Source organism: Centroberyx gerrardi, chromosome 14, assembly GCF_048128805.1.
Source record: "Centroberyx gerrardi isolate f3 chromosome 14, fCenGer3.hap1.cur.20231027, whole genome shotgun sequence".
NCBI lineage: Eukaryota > Metazoa > Chordata > Actinopteri > Beryciformes > Berycidae > Centroberyx > Centroberyx gerrardi.
In genome coordinates, this window is record NC_136010.1 from 15,103,674 (window position 1) to 15,129,829 (window position 26,156).

The 26,156-nt window shown below is 42.8% G+C and overlaps 1 protein-coding gene across 2 annotated transcripts in view; it reads left to right on the top strand.

Moving 5' to 3' along the window:
- The window catches only part of LOC139928276 (metabotropic glutamate receptor 7-like), a 50,094-nt gene that overhangs the window by 10,915 nt on the left and 13,023 nt on the right, over positions 1-26,156 (top strand). For both annotated transcript variants that reach the window (XM_071920753.2, XM_071920755.2), the window contains exons 2-7: positions 8,881-9,097; positions 14,600-14,735; positions 15,440-15,594; positions 17,929-18,066; positions 19,910-20,110; positions 25,040-25,179. In XM_071920753.2, the coding sequence (XP_071776854.2) occupies positions 8,881-9,097; positions 14,600-14,735; positions 15,440-15,594; positions 17,929-18,066; positions 19,910-20,110; positions 25,040-25,179 (987 nt within the window). The remainder of the gene's footprint in view (positions 1-8,880; positions 9,098-14,599; positions 14,736-15,439; positions 15,595-17,928; positions 18,067-19,909; positions 20,111-25,039; positions 25,180-26,156) is intronic.

Here is a 26,156-nt window from a genome sequence, read left to right on the forward strand (position 1 = left end):
ACTTGTCTGACAGACAGATCCATAGGGGTTGCCAGTGGATTCCGGGGGGTGGGGAGAGTTGTGAATAATTTGCAGGTGTCACTGATAAGATAAGTGTAATCTTCCCGACTCTGGGTGAGGTTCAAGGCAACACTGCAGGCACAGCCAGGCGAGCTGATAAGTGCCTATTAAACCGCTCTGTTCTATTCTGATACATACATCTGAAGTGCGTGGTAGCAAGCAAGGGGCTCAGAGGCACCAACAGAAGGAATAGGGTATCTGTGATATTTGCCAGTGCTGCGATCAGGACGTAATTACATGGCCCTGCTAAAGAATGCTCTGTGAGGAGCAGACGGAGGGGAGAGATAAGATCGGGGAGGCTCGCCCACTTTTGTCTGCGCTATTAGGGGAGAAATGGGCCTGGTGATGGTGCTCTGTCGACTCTGAAGAGAGAGAGAGAGAGAGATGGGGGGGGGGGCAGTAGAGAGAGAATCATTGGGATGCAGGTCAGGGTGTTGCAGGTGCAGGACTGGAGACAGACAATGAATGTGTCAAGCCCTCCACGCTTCAGGTGCAGGTGGGTAACACATGCACCTATGCCTGCTCCTTGGCAAATAATCTGTCAGGGCCAGACAAAGACCGGGCAGCACAATGAGGCAGAGCAAGCGTTACGCTGTGTCGCCCAGCCTCTGCGAGATGTAGGATGTCGCACGCACACACAGACACACACAGACACGCACACACACACACACATGCACAGAAACGCACCCACAACACAAACAGAAACACATTCATATGTATCCGATAAGTGTTTTTATTTTGTTTTCTCTCATGCAAGAATTGTATTGTTTTTCTCTCACCTAAGGTATAATGGAATGCAGAGAGGTTCAGTATTTTTTTGTTTTTTTATTAATATTTCATATTATTCAGAGAAAAAATGAAGTTATCAGTCGGGCTATAAAGAACACTGCAGAGAAAAGAAAGCTGCGTCCAGTGCACTTTGCAGTCTGTAGTCAGGAAAAATCAATAGAACTATCTGTAATGTGATACCCTGTGGATATAAAGGAATACATTTGATAACACTTAGTCATAAACCTGCAGGCTATGTTTTATTCTTGCTGTGAGTCGAGTCTCCGTCGCACCTGGAGAGAGCACACAGCACAGCCACCATGATCAAGGCTGCTCTGCTGAACTGCATTGTTCTCTGCAGGGCCTCGCTTTGTGTGAAGCCTAAGTCAAAAGAGGCTTTGCAGAATGACTTGAAGAGATACTGTATCTCTACAAAATAACTCTCGAGAGTGACAGCATAAAGGCCCGACTGTCACGGCAGTTTGAAAGGCAAGATCCCTAAGTCAGTAGGCTCCATTTGTGACATGTATTTGTTACAGCGCTGCTGCACCTTTACACTGCATTGTGATACATATTGAGCTTTACACTACAGCCTCTCCTCAATGCAGCATCTTCTCCGGTGATGCTTTGAGAGCTTGCTGGTGTTGGGACACGTTTATTTCTTTGAAACACCAATAGGGTTGGAATAGCAGTCTGTTTACCAGATGGAAAGATGGAGGTCGGTCAGGTTCCCTTTGTGAGCTATCCACACTTTCCTCCCACGCCTCGGCTCTACTCTACTGTGTGGCTCTCCTGGTCAAATATCTGATTTGTGAGTCATACCTAGCCTCTATACCCGTGGAGAAACATGCTGGGTGTCTTAAAATACACTCTGGCGGGGCAGCCATGCAAGAGCTCGGGCCCAGCGCAGAGCCCCGAGCAGCCCAGGGGACTGGCAAGGAGCGAGGGGGGTGAGACGGAGGGTGAGCGAATCGACTGGGAGAGAGAGAAGTGGGCGGAAAGAAGGAGACGGTGGAAGGTCGCGTTAGATAAAGGATTATGAAAGCCTACCTTGCTACCATGTAACACCAAGGCGAGTTCAGCAGTGTAGGCAATTCTGACACGGTGGGGTGTTTGAGAAGAGGAGATTCATGTTTAGAAGACCCGAGCGAGAAAGCCGCTGCAAAATACAGTAAACAGAAGCCTAAACTAGCTAAATACTATCTGAGGTTGACAGAGACCGGCTCCTTTTAGGATAACTAGCTGGAAAATGGTGGAGAAAAGGAGGGGGGGAAAGAGCTGGGAGGCTGGCTTTGGTGAGGAGGGGAGGAAGAAAGTGTGAGCTTAGGGGAGAGTGAATAGGAGGAGAATGAGAAACGGGGGAGAAGATAAAGGAGAAGAGAGAGAGACAGACGAAGGACAGGGAGGAGAGGAAAGTTGGCTGGCGTGCGTGTGAATGACTGAGGGCAGATTGTCTTGGCTTAGGGAAACTGGCAGCCCTAGGACCTCTCTGGGCAGGATGTGTCTGCTGATCATCTGTGTGGGAGTGTCTGCATGCAGACAGATGACAGGGAGGGAGGGAGAGACACGCAGGGAGATGAAACTCACTGTCTCACTCCAAAGGGGCCGAAACACACAGAGGGGCGGAGAAGGAGAGAGAAAGAGACCGAGAGTCACAGGTTGTGTGAGAGCAGAATGATGAAACGCAGCCTTCACAAAAGGGGAGTTTGAGTGAGAGTGAGAGACACAGATGGGCAGGAAGAGAGGGGGAGAGAGTGACAGAGAGAGGGAGGGAAAGCTGTCCATTTCTCCCTCCCTCGCTCCCACCCTCCACTGGCTGTGCTGGCAATGCCATGCTCTGGTGTGGTGAGATTACCAAAGCCCAGCCTGAGGTTGCATGTATGGACACAGTCATTACCTCTGCCCCGCTGACAAATGGCACCGCTGTCTGAATACAAACCGCCGGCTGCCTGATCCCTCCGTGCCACAGAGCTTTAGTGCCTCGATTTAGCAGGATAGATGTAAAACTTGATAACTGTTCAATATCTTTATGGGCCTGTTTATCTTACTGCATTATTTTGTTTATAGGATATTGACCGTTGCTGTTTTACAACACTGAGCGGTAGAGCCACAAATAAATCCTCTGACAAGGGATATTTTATGAGCAAATATTTATTCCGTTATGGTTTGGGTGAGCAGATTATGAATTGCTTTCAAAATGGCTCCTTGGCCACATCATAGGATCATGGTGCAGTTGGTGTGTGTGTGTGTGTGTGTGTGTGTGTGTCATTGTCACAGTGTCATGAGGACAATCTGTGCATTGGCGTTCGTCCACAGGCAGCATGGGGTTAGAGTTGGGTCTGTCGGAACCCGCTGTCAGTTCCGCCGTCACCGTGGAGATTGTTGCAAACAGCCTATTGGAGCTGACTGATGTCAAGATATACTTAGAAGCTAATCATGCAGCAAATAGAGGCACAGGGATTCCTGCAATAGGAGCTGCCTGGCTACCCTCACTCCAGTTAAATCCATTCATGGGAGACATTTCAGCTCTGCCACTCACAGTTAGCAGTTTATTTGCAGCTATGTTTTTGTGAATTACTCTAAGATTAATGGATACCAAACCCAGACTGGATGATGGCTAACTTTTGCCAGAGAAACTCTGCTAAGGGTGACTGCTCAGAGTTTTTTTGGGGAAAAGCTCTGTGTTTGATAGATGGTGTTTGGTTTTTGTAAAGGATAGTTGTTTTTTTTATTATATGTTTATTGCATTTTAGGATGAACAACAAACAGACTCGTGAATGTACATACAGAAAAAAAATCAGAAAAGGAGAAAGACAAAACCAAACAAGAAGAAATAAATAAACCAAAACAAAAAAAGGCATGATAATAATAATGCAGTTTCACATACAAAGTTCCAGGTACACAGACTGACTTTCTAGACCATAGAGGGGGCCGTGTCTTCCAAAATTTCTCAGATCTCTGCAGCCTCTCCAGGGGTAAAAGATCGGAGGCTTGTTTTAACCGAATCCTCACAGATGGAACATCAGGAGTGTTCAGAGATGTTACTGTTTGTATTTATATCTGTATTTGTTTACCAACCAAATTATTGGTATTCGTATTTGTATTTGTATAAATCCACAAGTCGGTGGGGCTTAAACCAGAAGTGGGAGTGGTTTAGACAACCACATTCTTCGTTTTGTAACCCTTGAAATCATTGCCATTGCTATTGTTGAGATATCAAAGCATTAAAGTCTTGGTTTTACAATTACATCAATAATAATGAGGTATAAAAATGGCAACCTAGAGGCTTTTTTTAAGCACAGCCATAAATTATCATAGTCTATATTCTAGTAAGACCTGCATGAACACTGGGGGAGACCAAACAGTCAATTATAAACACCTTCATTATGAACCACCTTGTGCTATGAACAACTCCGCCTCCTTTTCTTCTGAGTTCAATGAGAGAAACCAGTCAATTTATACACAGTTCAATGTTTTCTCTGCAATTATAGGCATGTTATTAAAACATCTGAATAATATTGAAAAAATTCAGAAGGAAAAAAAAAAAATTAGGGTGAAACGCATTATTTGTGCTTTGCTGAATAAGGTATTCGGATTTCTTTGCAAGCTATATGGCGGTATTGAGAAGTCATCAAATGCTACATTGTTGTCATGATGCAATGGGTATAGATTCGGAGTAAGGTCAAAGGTCCAGTCAGACATCTTCTGAATGTGTGAGTAGATGCCTTTCCAGAAGGATTGGATCTTGTCACAGCTCCAAAAAACATGTATTTAGGGTTAATCTTTTCACAGATTATATCCCAGTTCTCTTCACTGAATTTATCCCCAATATCCTCTTCCCAGACCTGTATCAGTCATTCATATGAGGAGCCTGTATTGGCTAACATGTAGTAGATATCAGACCTCTCCTACTGGATGGGGATGTCAACAAACTTTCTATTTCAGTGCCTTTAAACTGTAATTTCCCTTCCTTCTAGAAAATGCCTGAGTTGGAGATACTCGAAATCCGTATCGGGCAGATGGAAATTTTCTCTAAGTTGTTGACATGTTTTCAGTATATCCTCATTAAAGAGGGATGATATATTAATTATTCTATTGAGTTTCCAGTCCATAAGCCCAATACATCTCAGCTGACGCGGAAAGTCTGGGTTATGGATGATCGGGGACCAGAGTGATATATGGGCTGGGAGTTTCAAGACTCTCTTTACACCTCTCCCAGCCAGAGCTGTATTGTATATTGTGTAGTGGCTGGATATTGAATTTCATCTAACCCACGAATAAATGGTAGAGATTTCAAGGACTTCGGATGACAAAGTATAGATTCGATTCCGACCCAGTGAGAGTCACGTCTGTCCAGGCTGCAGCTTATCATCTGCTTTATCTGTGCCGATCAATAATATAGCTGAAAATTGGGCAAGGAGGCACCTTCCAAGTCTTTGGGTTTTACCATTTTACTGAATCTCACTCTTGGTTTCTTGTTATTCCAGATATATTTGGATATAATATCATTGAGTTTCTGAAAAAATGAGGGTGTGCAGGTGAATGGCGAGGTTCTGCAACAGGTAATTCAACCTGGGAAGGATGTTCATACGAATCACGTTTATCCTGCCAAAGACAGGTTGATAAAGATGATCAATTGGTTAAATCCTGCTTAATTTTTGTTATCAGGGGTGTGTAATTAGCTGAAATTAAGTCTTTCAAATTAGGTGTTATGTTTACGCCCAAGTATAGAAAACCATTTCAAGCCATCTGACGAGGTAAAGGATGGTTTTTGATGAAGAACTTATGGAGTGTATGTTGAACGGAGACAGTCTGTCTCTTCATATCTGCAAACTGAAATCTGCCTCCCTCTCAGATGGCAAGGATAGATGGTTGCCATTACCCCGACTGAGAGTCATGTTGTTGCCATATGCTACCTAGTTTTTTGCAAATAACATTTCCTTTTGCATCAAACATACGAGAGGAAATGCAGAACAGACCACAACAGCTCGCCATGTCTGGTCGTATTATTCTCAGCTCTCCTGAATTCTCACCTGCACATTAGCCGGACAGTGGCAGCACCAACATTACAGCCCTTCACCTTGCTTCGGAGCTGCCCATGCTGCTTGTGGTGCTGCTGCTGTACGTGAAATTGCAAAGGAAAGGCCAGGGCACCCTAATTAACTTCACCCAGCATTCCCACTTACTGTGAACGTGTCTAACCTTTACACAACCTCGCTTAGTCACCTCTCCTCTTAAACACCCAGGTTGAAATTCTCATTTAATGTCAGTAAGCAGATTACCCCCTCCCCCTTTCCCTCTCTCTCTCGTCTTTTTTCTCAAACCTCTTTAGACTTCAGCATCAGATTCTTATTCAGGGAGGGTGGCAGCACTTTGTGGTGGTAAATCAATAAAACAGTGTCCCCTGTAACAGACCTCTGTGTTTTCCTCCCATCGATTCTGTCAGCGCAGATACATTTAAGAGCAAGCCAGGCGATTACCCTTAGCAATCCTAACTTTGATCCATACAGCAGATGACAGGCGCCAGACATCAGCTTTGGGTAATTGTAATATTGAAAGGGGGCATTGTTAATCTTTTTTTCTTGGCCTGCTGAATTCAATTTCACATGTTCAGTTCATGGTCATTCTAATTATTGTTGATGTAGACTGCTAGCAGGCAGGGCAGTCATCACTCCACCTTGTTGCCATTGGAGAATAGGACATGCGGACATGTGTGACAGCGTATTTCACAGGTAGCAGACTCAAAAGCAAAGTGTCTGCAACTTAATAAAAAAAAGAGGATTTCAGACTTCAGCTTCAAGTGCAACCGCGAAAAAGGCCGTATTCCTAATAGAGATTAGGGATTAATAGAAAATAATCCTTTACTCACTCCAAACAAATTATTTAAAGGAGATGGTGTACACAACAGTTGATAAAATATCCCCTCCCCCCAGCCTCATTGTCACTGCATCAGGTTCACTGAGGAAATTCAAATCTGATGGAATTTGTTGCAGCAGGAGCTTATTTAATTGATACAGTTATGGAAATCAATCAAGCAACTGTGACCAAAAGTGGAAAAGTTAACCTTTAGTGCTTATAATCTACTGAGGAAGACATAATCAAGTTTCAGAAGATTTTAATTTAGTCCATTTATTTCATACAGAAGCTTTAAATTACTAACTCACATCCCACTTAATTTGTAGTCCATTAGCTGCCAGAGAGAAAAATGCAAAGGTATTAGATTCTAATCACTATCTGTTTATATAGTCAGCATCTCCATGTATCGTAATTTTCGGGAGGTTTAATCCCTGCACCTCTGCATTTTCTCAATTAAGGTTTAGCCCTTTTGTTACATGGAGGTCAAAGCAGTAATTAAAAAGCACAGGCTGAAAAAGTGAATGATTGTACTGCAAGTCAGAGTAGATTCCTAGAGAATAAGGACTGTGAGCGGAGGAATTGTATCAATAGGCTGTGAGCCGGGGACAAAGTAAAAGACAGCCATCTTAAATGGTTCCCCTGCAGCAAAAAGCTCAGGAGAAACAAATGTTGAAGCAGCTCTCCAACCCAGCCAGAGCAAAGATAGGATGTGACTCAACAAATCTATGAGACTGTTTGAGAGTTAGACACATAGCATTACAACACCAGCATTGTTGAGGTAGATCTCCTATCAAACGTTCCAAATAGATACATGCAGCCGCCTGCTTCACTTTTTTGGGAAAGGTGGGAGGGTGTTTTTAAATGCAAATGGCTGTCGCTGTCGTTTTCCCATTACTTTGCTTTACTCCCACTTTGACCCAGTACACTCAATTCAGGCAGAGCTGAAGTGGTTTAACTTGTGACATCTGGCAGAATTCCCTTCTGCGAATTTGTTTAATTGCGTTACAGAAACTGATTTTTTAGTTGGTTACTTTTCGGCTATTTGAAACATATTAAGTCGTCTTGAGCTTGACCCCTTCCTCTGCTCCTCAATTTGTCGGCTTTATGCAGTTGACCCCCTTTGAGTTGTGGGTCAAAGCTATAACTCACACTCTGCGAGTTTGAAGCGGTGCTCTAGAATCCCATCAGTGAGCTGCTGTGTCCTCATTCCTGTGTTTCCCCAGTGTCCGGCCGCTTTTGATCACTCTAATAGAAATGGATGGCATTCATATAGTGCTTAGATTAGACTGTGTGATGGGGTAATGCACCAGATTCGAAAGAAAGCAATGTATGTCCCCGCCGGTGCATCCACCTGACTGATGGTAGGTATAGCCATTTTGATCCTGGACAGTCATTCCACCGTGTGTGATTGCAGTTTGGAGGCGGGAGGAGGGCTGCAACCTCAGACTGAGGTGCTGATGAGATGTTTAGGATGGTGTCACAGCGGGGGAAGTCTTTATCAGAGGCACCAGGGTAAACAACCTAATGCCAAAACCCTCCATCAGCCCCATGAAGGTTTACTTTATAAATGATTCATGGATGATTTATAAGTTATTACAGCTCATAGGTGAGCAAACTGTGCATGCAGATTGAAGTAGCTATAGGGCCTAGTGTTACTTTTATCCTGCATACTATCATATTTTTATGACATATTCATCTGCGTGGAGGTTTTGGTTCTCTTATGGAAAAACCCACCCACATGATACTAAGAAATTCATGGGGGATGTAGAATAACTGCACGCTATTAAGGGGATCCCCGAACATTAGGAAAATTGATCAACTTGCATCTTTCTAAATAGTGTCTGGTGTATATCCTTCTGCTTTACTCTTTAGAGTTATCTGCATGCCCACTATTCAATCACTGCAAAGTTTCAAGAGAGGATACGATGCGGAAATACAGACTTTTAGCTCCAAATGGTTTTCACTTATCAGTATTCCTTTTGACATTCCTTTTGATGTTTGACAGCCATTTTGTGCTGCAGAGGTTCAAACTTCAGGCGCTTCAGGGGTGTAAGCTCATCAAACATCAGAAGAATCAGCGATACTTAGAACGGAAAAGTTAGAAGTGATTTGTCAGAACAGTCACCGTAGCAACCAACAGCAATGATGCACCACAAACACATGAGTAAACCCTCCCTTTCCCTCCCTCTCTCCAAGATCCCACAGATCAGCTATGCGTCGACGGCCCCGGAGTTGAGTGATGACAGGCGCTACGACTTCTTCTCGCGGGTGGTTCCCCCAGACTCGTTCCAGGCCCAGGCCATGGTGGACATCATCCGCGCCTTGGGCTGGAGCTACGTCTCCACCATCGCCTCAGAGGGAAGCTATGGGGAGAAGGGCGTGGAGGCCTTCACACAGCTCTCCAAGGAAGCAGGTGAGGAGCTGGGATCAGTGACGGGGACTGAACAGAGGCGTGTAGTGTGGTTTAATCACACACTTGTAAGACTTGCACGGTGAGGTCACCCAGAGGGAGACCAGTTTTGCAACTTCTGATTCATTTTAGCTGAATGAATTATTGCTGTGGATGGATGAATTATTGATCTGTTTGGCAACTTAATTCGTGCTTTAGTGCCCTGGTGAATAGTGGAGTGTGACCAGAAAGGTGGAGAGAGAGAGAGAGAGAGAGAGAGAGATGGCATGTGGAGAGGGTGCCATGACACGAGCTTGACCTGCACCCATGACGCTGTATTCTTCAGATGTAACCATTGTAGAAGTCTTTGCTGCATGCACATCCACCAGGGGAATTATTTGAAAACTTCTAATTTTGTTCTCCTCGGCCAACAGAAAGCAGAGACAATGGACTGGCAACTGGTCATTAGGGAGACACACGTTTTGTTTTACAAGATGCCTTTTCAGTTTCACTTCACCACATTTTTAGAAAGAGAAACCTGCAGTAGCTGCAACAGTAGTAATGCATGATCTACAGCACACTGTATGTCTTTGGACGAACATGCTGGAAGATTGCAGGAAGGTTTTAAAAGTGTTGGCAATCGCTGTGTGCTGAGAACTTCCCATTCCATTTCCATCATTGTGACGGTGGATTGCCTTGTTTCATCACCTGGGCTGGAAAATTACCCTCCATGATCCATGATAGCGCTCCTCCAGCAATAGAGGCACACCAGCGGAACCAAGGTTTTTTCCTGATTCTCACCCTGACCTCTATAGATCCCAATCCATTTCCCGTAAATCTGCAGTGACTGACTCCTATCTCTGTCTCTTCGAATAAACCAATGTGAGCAAACCTCTAAAATGAGGAAAGCTAATGATATCCCACAGGCACTGATCAGAAGTCCAGCAGACATGAATATTTTATCTGTGCGCGTTCATGTCCAGTTTAATCACTCATTAAAACTTTAAGAAGCTGTTTGTGGCTGCATAGTTTGCGTTGGCAGAGGACAGCTGGAAGAGTAGCCTGTGTAAGAACGAAAGGGAATTAGGAAAACTCCTGATTTAAGGCTTATTTTAGAGGTTTCAATTCATCTTGTTACGTCCTCTGATGCACACAGTGTGTTCTGCTGCAACCAGCTTGTTTTCTCAGATGCATTTTCCACTGATGTTTTTTTTTTCCTTAGCAGAGGAGCAGTAAACCCAACACTGATATTGTTATGACTCTAGAACAGCTGCAGATGAAGGAGTATTAAATTATAGGACATTGTTGTTGTTGACTCATCCTGTGCTACTGAGCTGCAGTCACTGAGCAATATTTTGCATTCATATACAAATCAAATGGGAATTATTTCATCCAAAGAAAAGCTCCAGCACCCAAGGCATCATATCTTTAATAAAAGCATTCATTATGTAATAGCATAACTGTACATTCACAGGATCAAAGGCAGTGGTTTTGCACCAGAACTGACTGCAATGGATTGAATTGAATAAGAAGCAAACCTCGTACTGACTATGGAAACAAAGCATCTGGAAAAAAAAGTGTGCTGTGAGCTAAGATAGCAAACGCAACACTACATAGAAGAAACTGCGAAACTGTAGAGCAGCAGCACAGTTGCTTAGATGTAGATGCAGCTTGCCTTGTGAGTTGATCCATGATGCTTTGAGATGTTTTTTTGTGGCTGCCCTGTTTGGTTGCAGTGAAATGTCAGATGCATTAGTAGGATTCTCGCTTCACCACTTCAAGGAGAACCATCCAGCGGCCTAATGCAATATGGCTGCCCATTACCCCAAGCTGAGACTGGAGTGATGGTCAGCTCGTATCGATCCCTTCTGTTTTTTGCTCTTCTCTCTCTCTCCCTTGTTTGGGCTATCTTCCATTGTGCACCTTCCTTCTGGCTTCAGGTGGAGCTGGCAAAGATTAATCTTGTTTGTATTTTTCCGTGTCTGTCTGGATTCAGGCCAGAGCGATGGAGTTTAGTTTTCCCTTTTGATAAAAAGACTCATGCAAGCGCATTTGAGGAAAACCTCCCACAAAACATCACTCTGGAATTGATTGCTGCAAGTTGCCAACACCGTGTTTTCTTATATCTCGTCTGAGCTGTGATAAAAATGACAAAAATACAGCACCCGTATTTATTAGTAGTAGGAGTGGACTGGGGAGGAAGCCTGATGCGTCTGCTTTTGGACAACCACAGTAAAATAGAGCACAATGCTTCTGCATGATCTCTCCACACTGCCGAGTGGCGAGCCAGCGGTGGAATGGCATGCGGGATATGGAAGGGCACACACATCCAGAATAGGAATGTCAATCCATTTTTGTTTGCTCCCACGTGTGCAGGGGAGAGAGTGGAGGGGGGCCGGTCTGCCTTTCAACTCTGGAGGTGATAAATATAATTGGAGCATTATGGATCCCCCGGAGGCTTGGGTGCGGAGGGTGTCGAGCGGGTGGGGGGGGTGAATCCATCAAGAGCCACTCTAATTTTCAAGGGAGTTGTTGGACGTATTTGGCCAAGCAAATGGCAATGCCAGGATCCCTCGCCCTGGAGTGCATTTTAAGAACCCAGGGCACTGGGGATGAATAATTGAAGCAGTTAATGCAGTACATGACCCATGGCACAGCAGAGAACTTCCAAGAGCCTGATGAATTTAACCATCATCATCATTACGCTATCTTTAATGTATTAACCAAACAGAGAAATGTGGAGCACCGGGTTAGGGGGTCAGGATGCACATTACGCTGTGGGTTCATAGTGAAGGGAATGAGATGTGGCTTCAAATTTTCATGTCACGATCCAGCACGTCAGTTACACTGTGAGTGGAAGTTCTGTATATTTCATCCAAAATAATACATGTGCTCTTCACCTTCTGGACCGTAAGTGGCAGCCAAAAGTTTTTACTGTACAACCTTTGTCGGTTCTATATATATATATATATATATATATATATATATATATACATATAAAAAAAAAGACTTTGGCAAGTTGGAGTAAAACACTCTCTTCTCTGAGATCCTGACATTTATCTGTCTCACATCACATTTCACTAACCGAGGCAGACGTACAGCTCCTCTTTAAACCCACTGTTTGAGTAGAGAAGTCTTTCATGTCCACAGAGGGCCTCCCAGTGACAGGTGAAGACGGTCCGACCCACAGCGTAGTACTCTGGAAGTACAGATATGGCACTGGCATTTTCATCTCGTCTGCCAGCCTGACTACCGACCGGCTGAGTGACTGACTGACGAGGTATTCTGCAGGCATTCAATAATTTAGCCTCCACTGCACAACCAGTCTGCAGCCTTTAGGGCAGTCGTGTCCTCGCAGCGTGTTCAGCTCTGGTGCTCTCCCTCCGAGGATGGGAGCTGCTCCAAATGCTTCTTATCTTCATCAGTGGCTCCTGCGGTCTCTGTCTGTATTATTGACTGCTGTGACCTACAATATGTCTCTATCCAAGCCTGTTATACCATTATATTGCTTCACACAAGCCCGCAAGGCTTTTGTCATAATGGAGGAAATGCATTTTCATGAGACTTAAGTTCCCAACATCTTATGAGGTTTAATTTTCTTTTTCTTTCCGGAATTAATATCTGTCTATGATTCCTGTAAACATACTGCCCCCGGAACTGAAAGGTGCTGCTAATACTCCATTCAGGATTAGATATTGTACAGTATTACAGTTTCCCAAAACAGTAGCCTGGATGTGCAGTGTCATACTCTTAAGCTTTCTCAAGCCCTAAAGAACCAAAGTGGAATCTCTGTGCTGAAACGGAGCTTTAGTGTTGTCCCTGGGAGACCCACAACACCGGCTGCTCCACACTAACGACACCAGGCCACGTTTCACTTTAACAGGATAGCGCAAACCCCTTAAGCATCAGTCAGGCCATCCTGGGGATCTCCATTTTTATGTTTGGTCCACTTAAGGAGGATTACAGAAGCCATCCCCGTTGTCTTTTGGCAGATGTATTGTCTCACAACAAGCAATATTCTAATTCAGCATGCTGATGCCGGAAATATGGATAGTTAGGCAGAGGTTGAGCAGCAGTCATTTTGCTATCTGCTGCCTTTAGAAATGCCACAGTAAACCGGGACTGGAGATGTGTGATCTGCCAGCTAAAAGCTGTTTATATCAAAGTAATGAGCCTGAGGAGACTGGCAATTAGGAGATTCCTCCCATTTCTCTGTCTACTCGGGGAAACTCAAACTGAAAGGTTATCGAGTATTAAAATGCTTGAGCAGGAGAAATTTTTAATTGGTTTGGGTAGAGCATTGCTGTTGACTCAGGACAGAGGCTGCTGCTTCAGTCTAGGCCTAGTTAGGATGAGCTTTCACACAGGTGATCATATTATCTGTTTATCCAAGCTGCTTCAGAGGTTAGGTCGTCCTTTGCACCTGCATTTACCACACCGGAGTGAAGCTGGAGTGAAGCTTTTTTTTTTAAATTAAATATATACTTTTGCTTCTCTATTCAGATAATGAGCTTTTGAATGTGACCTGAAGATAACTTATCTATCAAACTGCTGAAGGCCAATTGATAATAGTGATGTCATTTAATTTTTGCTTGCAAATTGGTGCGTGTGTTCCTCTTAGCCAACCGTGTTTATCACAGGTCAGATTGTGATATTTGATAAATTCAAGTATGACCATAAAACACTGGACTGCAGCAAAATAGATAATATTGCAGGGTCTTCCTTTAAAATTCAGATAATTCAGACAACTACGGATTAATCAATATTTTCTCAACAAAATTTGCTAACAAAGTTTGGACCAGGTGACTCACAGACTCTGTGCCAAATATCTAACAACTACTTAGCAACACACGGAAGCAATCAGTACCCTTCATCCTGTACAAACTCATTAGTGGTGACCTGTCTGAGAATGATTTATTGTCAATATTAATATCCTCTTTGTTTGTTTTGCTGGCCCTGCTATCTGATTGGTTCAGATTGGTGGACCCACAAAAGATGTTTGATAATGACTTTAAATGAAAAGTCAATGGCGGGGTGTTGGATCCTCTCATATCTATGGCCTCAGAATATGAAAACTGTAGCTTATGTCCCTGTTGGTGTGGATTATTGGATTTGTTTATAGCAGTTATGCTTAAAACTCTCCCGCTCTATAAAATGGTTCTGCTGTTCAATTTGAGGGCACAGTGTGAGCACTGCATTGCAAGCTGCTGTGGCTTCTAGATTACTGATAAAATGTAAATGTATATGGGGCTATTGTTTAATTCACATCTGTTTACTCGGCATAGATAGCGACTCTATAGCTAGCATGATAGCATAATCAAAACCTCACCATTTTGTTAAAATGTTTTCCATTTCCATATGGCTGTGATTTCCATAAGAAAAGAGCAGCTATTGTGACCTCAGGCTTTGTGTGTGTGTGTGTGTGTGTGTGTGTGTGTGTGTGTGTGTGTGTGTGTGAGAGAGAGAATGAGTGAGTGAGAACCTCCTAAAGGCCTTATCGTTTCTCACTCCCTCCCCATTAAAAAGGTGGAATCTGCATCGCTCAGTCTTTGAAAATTCCCCACAACCCCAAGCTGGAGGATTATGACAAAGCCATCCAACAACTGCTGGAAACACAGCACTCCAGGGCAGTCATCATCTTCGCCAGTGAAGAAGACATACGGTGAGGAGCGCAGCGCATTCTGGCTACATCCATGTCGTTCAGGGGCGTTGATGACTTGCCATGTTGAGGTCTTTAATCTCCGAGGAGCAGCTCCTGCAGACAGGCTAGAGGCACAGGCAGATTTACCATGTGTACAGGATGTCTGTTACACAAACATGCCTCCAACAACACAAACACAATCATGCCTCGCAGGAGAACTGGGAATAAAGATCACAACAAAGCAACAGAGATATTGTTTCATTTACAATGCCCCCGTGGGAAATATCTATGCAAAGAAACGCCAAATCAAACATTTAGTACTGGTAAATTCAGACTGATGAATCCAGATGCAGACATATACCAGTACAATGTAAGAAAGAGAAGAGCGGTGAGAGAATATGGAGATTAATGACTGCAACCCCCCTCTGGGTGTTGGGTATTATCTTTAAACAGAAGACACAAATAACGCGTCACGCTTTGCTTAACACAACCCATGGTAGACAACACAAAATAATTCTCTCAGGTGCATGTTTTGTTCTTTCCTACTCACCTCTTATGGGGTAAATTGAAGAAGTGTAGATGTCAGCGCTGTAATGACCAACCACTGTAATAATACCAGCAGATAACAATTTGCTTCCTCATAGTTAGGTGCTCCTTCCTAATAGATATTGGATTGCATGCGCCCCCTGTGCTCTCTCCTGATTCACACGTGGATGTCCTTGCAGGGGAGTTCTCAATGCCACCAAGAGGGCCAATCAGGTGGGCCATTTCCTGTGGATTGGATCTGACAGCTGGGGGGCCAAGAGCAGCCCCATCCACCAACTAGAGGATGTAGCAGTGGGAGCAGTTACTATACTGCCCAAGCGCTCCTCCATTAAAGGTACGCATTCGCTGCTGCACAGACAGAGGCTCACACCACACATGCTCCTATGGGTAGACTTAAGGATAGACTTAGACTTCAAATCGGTAATTGGTTAACGTTTCCATGCATAGTTCACATAACTCAAACATGCATACACAAATGCATGCCTGCACATATTCAAGATTAAAGGAAAATACCCCCCTCGGATACTCTCACACTGTTATATACAATCAATCTGTGATGTTCAATGCATTCCAGCAGTTATTTTGTGTTAAAGTATTGTAATTTACCTGTGTGTTGTACCCACTTTCCCTCAACCTGTCTCGTCTACTTCTACTTCAGTTAGTGATGTCCTACGCTTCCCAGAATGACTTTCGACACCCCCAAGAGTATGAACATGACCTTGTTGCATTTAACTGTGGGTTGTACGTGACCGGAGTAAAGTTATCTTGATATTGGATATTGCATATACTGTGGATCTATTTTCTCCAAATATTGAAACCAGTGGTTGTAAGGTGGTTCTTCCTTTTCCAGTAATCACATATATATTCATCAATGTGGTTTTACTTTTTTTGCTTTTCAAGTTATTAAACGAATATCCACCAATATCCAATGTCCAATATCAAGATAACTTTACTCTGGTTTTTACAAGTAGGTGGAGAGAGCAATACTGACAATGATAGCTGTTGTCAGTCAAGAAAAAGTGAGATTTGCAGCCCTTGCACAAAACACAACATGTGGCTGAATTGCATTATAGACTATTGAGGCTACAGTCTGTGGAGAAATTTGTCTCTCCCTCTTCAGTGATGGATTTCTTCCTGTTTGATTGTTGAATGTGCAAAAGCCTCGCTCACACAAAAACCTGGCATTTATCATTTATGTTTAGATAGTTGAAAATTGTTCTCCTATTAAACTTAATTGTATCTGCGCTGAAAATATCTCAACATGATGTCACATTGTCTACATTTGGCCAGTTGTCCACAGGAATAAAAAGAAAATACACCACCAAACAACACAATGAACCCTGGAATACAAAGTACATTGCCAATAGTTGTTTTAGAACAGTGTTAAAAAGTGTTTTAGGGTGGATTTTTCCTTTAAACTGCAGCTCAAATAAGTCCACCAGCAACTATAAAGTGTACTCTAAGACAAACGGAGGAAATGAGGCAAATATGCCAAGCCTACTATCGCATTTGCTTTGGCATTTACAAACTCAGAATTGCAATAGAATATTCTCAGCATGCACAGTTGCTTAAAAGTTCTGCCCAGTGTCATAATAGTAATAACCACTCATCATTACAATCGAGGGACTTTGAAAGTCTGCGTTTTATGAAGCTTTCTTTAATTAGGAGAGGTCTCGTCAGGACAATGCACACTCTGGAGGCAGCAAGAATATTATTAATCCACCATGCATCATTGATGGTCTTTTCAAAAGAAAATCAGCTGAGTCATTCAGGTCTGATTAACCATTATCACCTCTCCCATGATTCAGCTGATGTGACTCGATAACACAGATTGGGAGAGGGAGAGAGGGAGCGGAAGAGAAAGAAAGAGAGAAAAGGAGAGAAAGAGAGAGGGAGAGAGAGAGAGAGAGAGAGGAAGAGAGGGAGGGAGAGCGGGGGACCTTCAAAATGTAAAGATCACTGAGACGATAAGTCACCTATCCAGACACAGAAAATAGTGTTTGCAAATCCCAAACAGAACTTAATGTTATAGTTGAGGGTAAATACTTAATTCAATATTGAACAAAGGTAAAATAATTCCTGCACATTGAGTCTTACACTCACTAAGTTTTACTTGTGGAATGTTTCAATTCAATTTCCTGACCCACATTGGCTTGGAGAGTGGTACAAGCAAACCTTTTTTTGAGCAAGATTCAGTGTGCAGGTTTTTTTTTCTTTTCCTTTGTTGAAGTCTCAAGCTAACACTTCATACATTCAACCCAGCCCATCATGAAGCTCCAGTAATAGCTCATAGCTTCAGTCCAGCTCTGTTCTGATAAATTTTATGAAGTGAAGAAAAACTGTTCAGCACCTACAGGACCTCGCAGCCTGAGGCAACAGGCTGTGGCACCACTTACATTCCCCTGTTATTTATTATGCATCCTGTTTTTTAATTCATGTAATTTCCTAGATGAAAGAAGTAATTAAAGTTCCATGGGGCTTGAGAGGAAGAGGAACCACAGTGGTCAAATTTTGATGAAGAAGTAGTGCTAGCTGTTTGGCTTCCGACACCTAGCGGCCAGCGCCACGCCGCAGAGCGCCGCACAAGTCTCACCTCATTTCCTCCAGGTTTGTGCTGGTGGATAATTGGTCCGGAACTGAGCCGTTCTCTTCTTTCCTTTATTCCCAGGATTTGATGAATACTTCACAGCGCTCACCCTGGAGAACAATCGCAGGAACGTGTGGTTTGCTGAGTTTTGGGAGGAAAACTTCGACTGCAGGCTGCTCAGTTCCTCCAAGAGAGAGGATACCAGCCGTAAATGCACAGGTACGTGACTGTTGACGTGAGCAAACGAGGAACGCTTGGTGTATTACACCAGTAGATGGTGCTTATTTGCACTCTCCTATGCCAGGTGGTTGTTAACATGACCTTTTGTTCACATTAGAAGAAGCCAATACACTGTTGGGGCTATATTCAACCCCTCTTGTCTGTGGCACAGCCAGAAAGCCTAACACCAGGTGTTTCCACCCAGCGGGAGCAGGACAGACAGAGTTTATTATTAGAATAATAATGCACCACATGTTAGTCATACTATGGTTACAGGCCGTCTGCTCCTGTGGCCAATGTGCTGTAACTCTGAGTTAAACCCCCCTATTCCCCCTTCGCCCAGTCACCTTGACAGCTCAGCACAGCATGGCAGGTATACTGAGTGAAAAAAAAGGCTGAAAAAGATGAAAGAAAGCAACTTAATGGTTAGTTACACACTATTCATGCCCCCAGTTTGCTTTATTTATTTGTGTGTTAATGATTGTGCTGTTGCTAACAGAGATGCATTCGTGTATTACCTATAATCTGCCAGCCAACAGTGTGACAGGCATTGCACTGCATATATTATCCAGATGGATGATGCCTGTGATGTAGGATCTTGAATTAGTCTTGCATGTGTACTTGTTGACAGTAATGACAGTGTGACACAAATTAGTTTGCTGAAGGATTTTTGTTTCTTTCTTAATCTTCTGTTTGGTGTCTTTCATCATGCTTAATGTCAAGTCCTGTAGATGCTTGTCCACTTAGTGCGCCCCACAAACGTTAAGACTAACTTCTAAATGTCTCTTGTCCTCATCTTTTCCTCCAGCTCCACTGAAAATGGCTCCATTTTCTCATTTTCATTTATGAATGTCAGATACTAAGGGACGACGTTTGCATTCAAAGTTTCCCACCCTACTGTATGCACAACTCGGGAAACAAAAAGGTTATGTGTGGGCTGAAATGTATGTCGATGCCTGAGAAATGGGCTGAAATGTCAACATGGATCGCTTTTGACCTCTCTCAGTTTATGCAAGTCTCCCGCATCCATGTGTGTGTCATGCATCCTCTGCTCCCCCACCGAGTTCACCATGTGAACTGTGAACCACTATCACTGTAGAATCTGCAAGGATTTTCTTATGATGCATCCTTGTTAATTGGGTTATTGAATATGATAATTTCCAGTCACTCTTTGAAATGAGTAAATTCAATTTCCATATACCAAGCTTAATAAATCTTTTCACAATAGCAAATTCAATATGTAAAAAACAAAACAAAAACCATCCAACAGAGGCTGCACATTATACATTCAGGCAGTGTATCTGTGCCATGAGGCAAAACCTTTAAGGCAGCCCGTAGTGAAAGGGCAGTACACTGGGAGGAGGATATAAAAGAGCATGAAGCCGCTGTAGCACACTACGATACATTATACATTATACATTATACAGTTCATTGTGATCTTCATCACCTTGCAGATGGGACAAATGAGTTCCATTTCTCAGCTGTAGTGGCATGACAGTAGTATGACTTTGTAATGCACCATACTAATCCAATTTGGGTCTATCTGTCAAAAACACTTTGTCTCAAAGCTCAGCCTGATGATATTTTCCCTTTTTTCACTTGGGAAATTAGATAAGTGCTCCCCTATTTTCTATGTCATATTGTCCCCTTAGGTATAATTCCTGCAAAATCGCAACTGAACTAACTGGTAGCAAGTGGTAATTGGAGAAATCTAAATTAAGTTGGAGGCGTGTAGATGATATGGAGTGCTGCTTAGAGAATGTAATGACTAACTCGTGGCGCGTCGGGCTGTTTGGCTGTTAGTCCTCTTGCTCCGCTGTCCTTTTATCCTTTCCCCCCTCAGGCCAGGAGCGCATCGGGATCGACTCCAAGTACGAGCAGGAGGGGAAGGTGCAGTTTGTGATTGACGCGGTGTACGCCATGGCCCACGCTCTCCACAACATGCAGAGGGACTTGTGTCCTGATCATCCTGGCATTTGTCCAGAAATGGAGTCTGCTGAGGGCAAGACTCTGCTGAAGTACATACGCAACACCAGCTTCAACGGTGAGTGGCACACCGGAAACGTCTACACATCACATGATGTCTAGAGGATGTGGGGATAGGAATAGCAAAATCAGTTACTTTATCCAGGTAGTTTTCTTAAATTGGTGCCTCTACATGCCTTTTTATTCTGCACATTGACTGTACACTAGCTAAAATTAGATTACCAGCTTCTTTTCATCACGTAAATGTATTGTAGTCAACTATGCATCAAGCTCAATTCTGGAGATATTATAGAATATCTGTAACATTGTATCCTCGTTCAGCTTTTGTGTTTTTGTTTTGATAGGATATATTTTCAAAAATTGAAATATTTCTCAGCTCTTACACTGAGAAGTAATGCTAACTTTATTTAACTTGACATTATCTGTAGGCAACATGGACGTAGAAGGTAACATTTGTGAGGGATGCTGGGTGTGCGGAGTCAGAGTCTATACCTTCACTGATACTTATGGATGTAAACACTGAAAATATGTGAGATAAAATGATTTATCTGTTGGACACTAAGCATTGCAAGGAAGAAATACTCTCAGGCTGCCTCTCTCGCTTCTACACAATGTGTTAGTTTAACTGGGATACAGCCCACTGACCTACTAACTTTGTCCTACAGTATTTTACAGACAAACCCCATCAATCAGCAGTACCAAGGTAAAATGTAACTGAGACTAAAACAAAATTATAGACATAGGGGCAGAGTCGTCTCAGTTTCAGGCTATAATAAAGTACACAAATAGCCAATAAATCCAACATCGGCCCATCTGTATCATGCATCACATCCAGTTGGTTATAGGCCTGCTACATTTTAAATTTTGTCCATAGCTCCAAGCATAACAACAACATTTCCTGGATCTACTTATTTCTCCTGAGCCTAGATGATATATTAAAGGTCTGCCAATACTTAAACCTCTACATAATTCACCCCTGTACAGTATGCAATAGGGAAGATACTTAACAATTCATGACAACTAGCTATTAATGCCAACTGTTCGGAAATACAGGAGAATGGGAGAGGAAATTCAAAAAGAGAGCAAATGGGAGATGGGGTTAACACAGGCGAAACCCTTATCCTTACAGATGTGCTGGCATGCCTGTCAGCCAGCAATTAGAAGCTGTCTGATGCACCATATTGTGGCCAGAACCCCAATGTAATAGAGTCAAATATTTAGCACTAGCATTCATAACGTCCTAAAGTAGGCTTCAGAAAACGTTCTAGAAATGATTCAAATGTTTTAAATGTGTAGACAAAATCAGGAATCATTTTTTGATTTCTCTTTGAAGTGAACACCTGCTCATTGTCACTTCATATATCATGTTTGATTTACTCAAAAATAAACCTGATACAAAGTGATACCTCAATTTCTTTTCATAGGTATTAAAAATGCTCTCCTCTGTGCTGCAGTATATGTACTGTAGTTAGTCTTTGTCAATGATTCACAAAACATCCTGGTGTTATGAATGGATGTAATAATTGAATGGATGTAATGGTTTCTTTTTAAAAGTTTTTTTTTTTCATTTAAATACATACCATACTCAAAGAAGAACTGTAGCTCATTAACAACATGCGTTTTTTCTTGCGCTTGCAGGACATTTACAGCAATTAGTCTTTCCTAGGAGAGGAAATTAAGGATGGGCCAGTACAGTCATATTTCTACTAGCCTGGATAAATTATTACCAGCCCGGCATAGATAATGGAATATTTTTAACAAGGCAGATCATTCTCTAAAATCCTATACATGCATAAAAATCACAAGTTTGTGTTCTTTTGTATATTTCATATTGTATTACTAGCTCAGTGTAAGTAATGTAATGCCCGAGTTTAACAAGGTAAATCATGCTGTAAAATTGTACACATACAAAAAATTATGAAAAAATACTTCTGTCAGTGAGCTGCCTGCCTGACTGTATTGCATGTCGCCTCAGCTTTGAGTATTGGCGCTATGGCAACAGTGCAGAGTTCTGATAGGCCGGCTGAGGCAGTGACGAACCTTTGAATTTTAAGGTGGAACCAAAGAAATAAAATACAGGCAACTGACTGAGAAGCAGTGAAATTTCTATGACGCCTTAACTTAATGTTGCCGTAGATTTTTGCATGGGATTGAGAATCTGCTGCCCAATCTCAATCGCCATCTGGGCTAGTGCTTCTTTTTCTCAGGTGCTTTAGGTGAGCAGGCGAGCTTAATTTCATGCCCTGGTCTTTCCTGCACATTTGCTTTGCCGCAAGTTGGGCACTGTAGACTAATGCAGTTGCCATTCCTTTGGTGTGGCACTGACAAAGGCGGGGCTTCAGTTCACCTGAGCTGGTATCAAAATAAGACTGTAGCCCTCTACCCCCCCGTGACGCTATATATTCTCAAACCTTGTTACTGGCAAGCGAAAGTTGGTTCTCTTGTGGCTCTGTCAGCCATATCTCACTGCTCCTTATTGCATTTAGGCTGGAACCGCACACATTAGGCTGTGTATGTGCCACTGCTAATGTATGTTTGAGAGCGAAGGAGTGTAAGCCTTCTTTGTTGATCTCCCCACTGTGCCGGAGACACAGAGCTGAAGAGGGAGAGACAGAAAAAGGGAGAGAATAATGATGCGAGACAAACGCAGCAGTGGATCCCCGGTCCACCCACACTGCTCAGCATAGCACAGCAGCAGTGCACTTTTGTCATGTCTTAGTTCAGAGCCCCATGCAAACGAATGAATCTTTCATCTTATACAGTACTCTCGCTAAGCAGTCTACACAGATCATTTTGTTCCCTTGGAAATATCAGGCAATGGGAAATAGAATGGAATTTGTAATGGCTTTTTATCTGCACAGACAGAAACACCGCTTAATTATTTGCTCTAGAGCTGAGGAGAGCCAAGTGCCCAATCATTTCTTTCATTTTATTGAATGACTCTGTGTGTGTGCGTGTGTGTGTGTGCGTGTGTGTGTGTGTGTGTGTGTGTGTGTGTGTGTGTGCGTGCATGTTTTGCCATGGGCTGGGAGTAAGTAGTGTAACCCTGTCATAGTTTTTGCTCACAGGAGTCAACACCTTGTCAGCGTCTCTATACACTATGTCGACGAGCCTGCTGTCTGCTTGGTGGAAGCAGAAGTGACAGGTTGTTGACTACCACCCCCTGAGTTTTAGTTTGGTTTCATATTGAGAGAGAAGTCATCCCTATGGATTTCACAAGTGCACTTCAATGAATTCTGAACACACTTTCTGCTTCATTTTCTGTGGCTACACCTGGATACCGGGGAATTAGCTGCCTCCTTTTGAATAGAAAGGTCAATGGCTCAAATGACTCAAACGATACCGTTTGTATAGATGTGTCCATGTATTCACAACGGCACTGCAACAAAAGACCTTGATTGTCACATTGCATAACAGCAGATAGTGAGGGATTTGCAGCTCTGCACCAATATAGGAATGGTTAGGCTATATTAAAGTCTTGTAAATTGACATTTGTCATGCACACATAACCTTACCGTTAAGTCGGACCAACGGTTTCACAAAGTCAAAAAGTAACTTTTGGGGCTCTTCCACAGTATTTTATTAAAATGGCTTCCTGTTCTGTCAGTTGGAATGGGCTTTTTCTCTTGCTACCTCTGCTTTTCTTGTTTTACTAGAGTCTTTGGCCTGGCACTTTTGTAGAATGTTCAATGACAAATGTCCTTGGAAGAAACTGGAGGGAGAGGAAATTCCCTCCTGGCCCAAAAGTAAGGGAAAGGTGCTCTGGCCTTCCATCCAAAAGCCAGGAGCTCTGTTCTAAATACAAAAGACAACATGTCCCAGAAGCGTTTTGGACATATGCTGCTGGTCCTTTGTCCACACTTTTTATAGCCAGAGCTATTAAAGTAGTCAATTCCCATGCCAAATGTCATCTGACTCCCCCCCGTCCCATTTCAAAAATGGTATCTCCATTCGTGCTTTTGAGTTACTGTATCCAGTGCCAAGGTGAATAGACTGGTGAAATTAAGTAGTTTTTCACTCTCTCTCAGTATTGTGGGATGAGTAAAAACGACCTCATCAACAATGCAGACCTCATGTATAAAATAAAGTACATCCGTTTTTCTCATTGAGTGCCATTCAGTCTTTGCTGCTGTGAGGTCCATCTGCGTCAGCACACTACCTTGCACACGTTCTGTAGTCATGGGACTCACATATTGAGTGATTTGCAGGCACAAACACATCCTCACACATACTGACGTACGCACAGTCGACGGGCGCAAGAGCACGCACAAATACACACTTAACAAATCTATTTCTCTAGCACAATGTTTCAGGTGTCCGGAGTCTTCACTAAGCTAATTAGTGGAATCTGCAGGCTCTGCTTGAGACAGCCTGCTACAAAGAGAGGCCAGATGGGGACCGTATGATGCTTTGGCTGACCTATTTATCCCCCCTACTTCTCCTGTTCTCGTCCACTGTGTGATTGAAACGCATTGCTTTTGACCTGAGGTGTGCATTCGTCTTAAATCGCCAGTCGTTTTATTATATCAGAGCACAGATGTGAGAGTGCACAGCTGCTCGCAGATCGTAGTCCACATATCTAATGATGTTGTGAATGTGAATATATTTCTCTAGTGGCCCTTGTGCAGCCTTGATGATACATAGGAAGCAGGTGAGGTAGCGCTATCTTGGTCAGTATAGGGAGCGAGCTTGCCTGGCCACGATTATCAGGAAGGTGTAAGATATAGGTCACGGTCTTTATGTATAGCTTTTATAGAAAAGAGCAGACAAACGCACACTGTGGCCCTCTGTGTCCATGTAGGCCGCCAGCATTAAGTGCACAGTAAGAGGCAACGGGTTAAAAGTTCATGTTTTTCTCACATTAGAAGAGGTGTTGTACCCTGGAACACCAGAACCTAACACTTTTATATTTTGCTGTCTTTATCCTGCATTTTCTCTCCCCCCTCTCCCTCTCTCTCTCTCTCTCTCTCTCTCTCTCTCTTTACAGGCAGTGCCGGCACCTCTGTTGTGTTTAACAAAAACGGCGATGCTCCAGGACGCTATGACCTGTTCCAGTTCCAGATGACCAACTCCTCCACTCCAGAGTACAAGGTGGTAGGACAGTGGGTGGAGAGCCTCCACCTCAAGGTACGGACGATATGACCTACTACGGAGTTAGTTAGAGAAGCAGCAGGAGTCTGCCTCACAATTTCAAAATCTTTTTTTGTTAAGCAATACATTGTATGTAAATAGGACATTTAGGCCCGGCGCTATTAAACACTTGTGTGGGCGCGAAGACTTTTTGCATTTGCCAAGAAGGAAGACTCTTATGTAACAATGAGGTGCACCAACATTTGCATCTCAAAAATTGAAGAGGCTGAGGTGCAGACATGTTATGCTTTTAACCTAATTGATATGTGTTTTCAGGTGGGTCAAATAACTCCATTTGTGCGATTTACTGAGAAAAAGGGAAGTTATTTTGGCATTGCTATTCAACGACTAGAGAAAGAAAGTCTTAACTTGAAATGAAATTAGCCTTGCTTTAAGTTACTTTTAGGCTTCATCAAAGAAAGGCAAATATTTACTTCAGTTATTGAAACTGAGCTCATTCCATATTCATTCATGATTTTGGAAAATACTGTTATAAGTTATGAAATAGCCAGAGTATTGTGTTTCAGACGAGAAAAAAACACGCACTTGAACTGACAAAAGAAAGATTTTAAAACAAATGTATGAAGGGGGAGAAAAGCAGGTTATTTTTGGTCTGTCACATTAGGTATGCTATTAAACAACTTTTTATTCACCTGCAAAAAAATATTATATGCAAATATTAAAATTAGGTGCACAGTTGGCGACAGCTGCCTGTGCTGCTGTTTTTAGTGCCTGGTTTACACCCATTGTAATAGACAAAGGCTTTATTACTGTATCTAGACACTCACAACACAAGGCTTGGCTTGGATGATGGATAATAGCTGATGAGAGTTTTACTTCATTTTAAGAGTAAACACGGGCTGAAATTATGTCAGTATAATAGGATGAAACTTAAGCTGAAATTTCTATGTAATGTCTACGCAACTCGGATATAAAAAAAATAAATTAAAAAAATGACATTTACATACAGATGA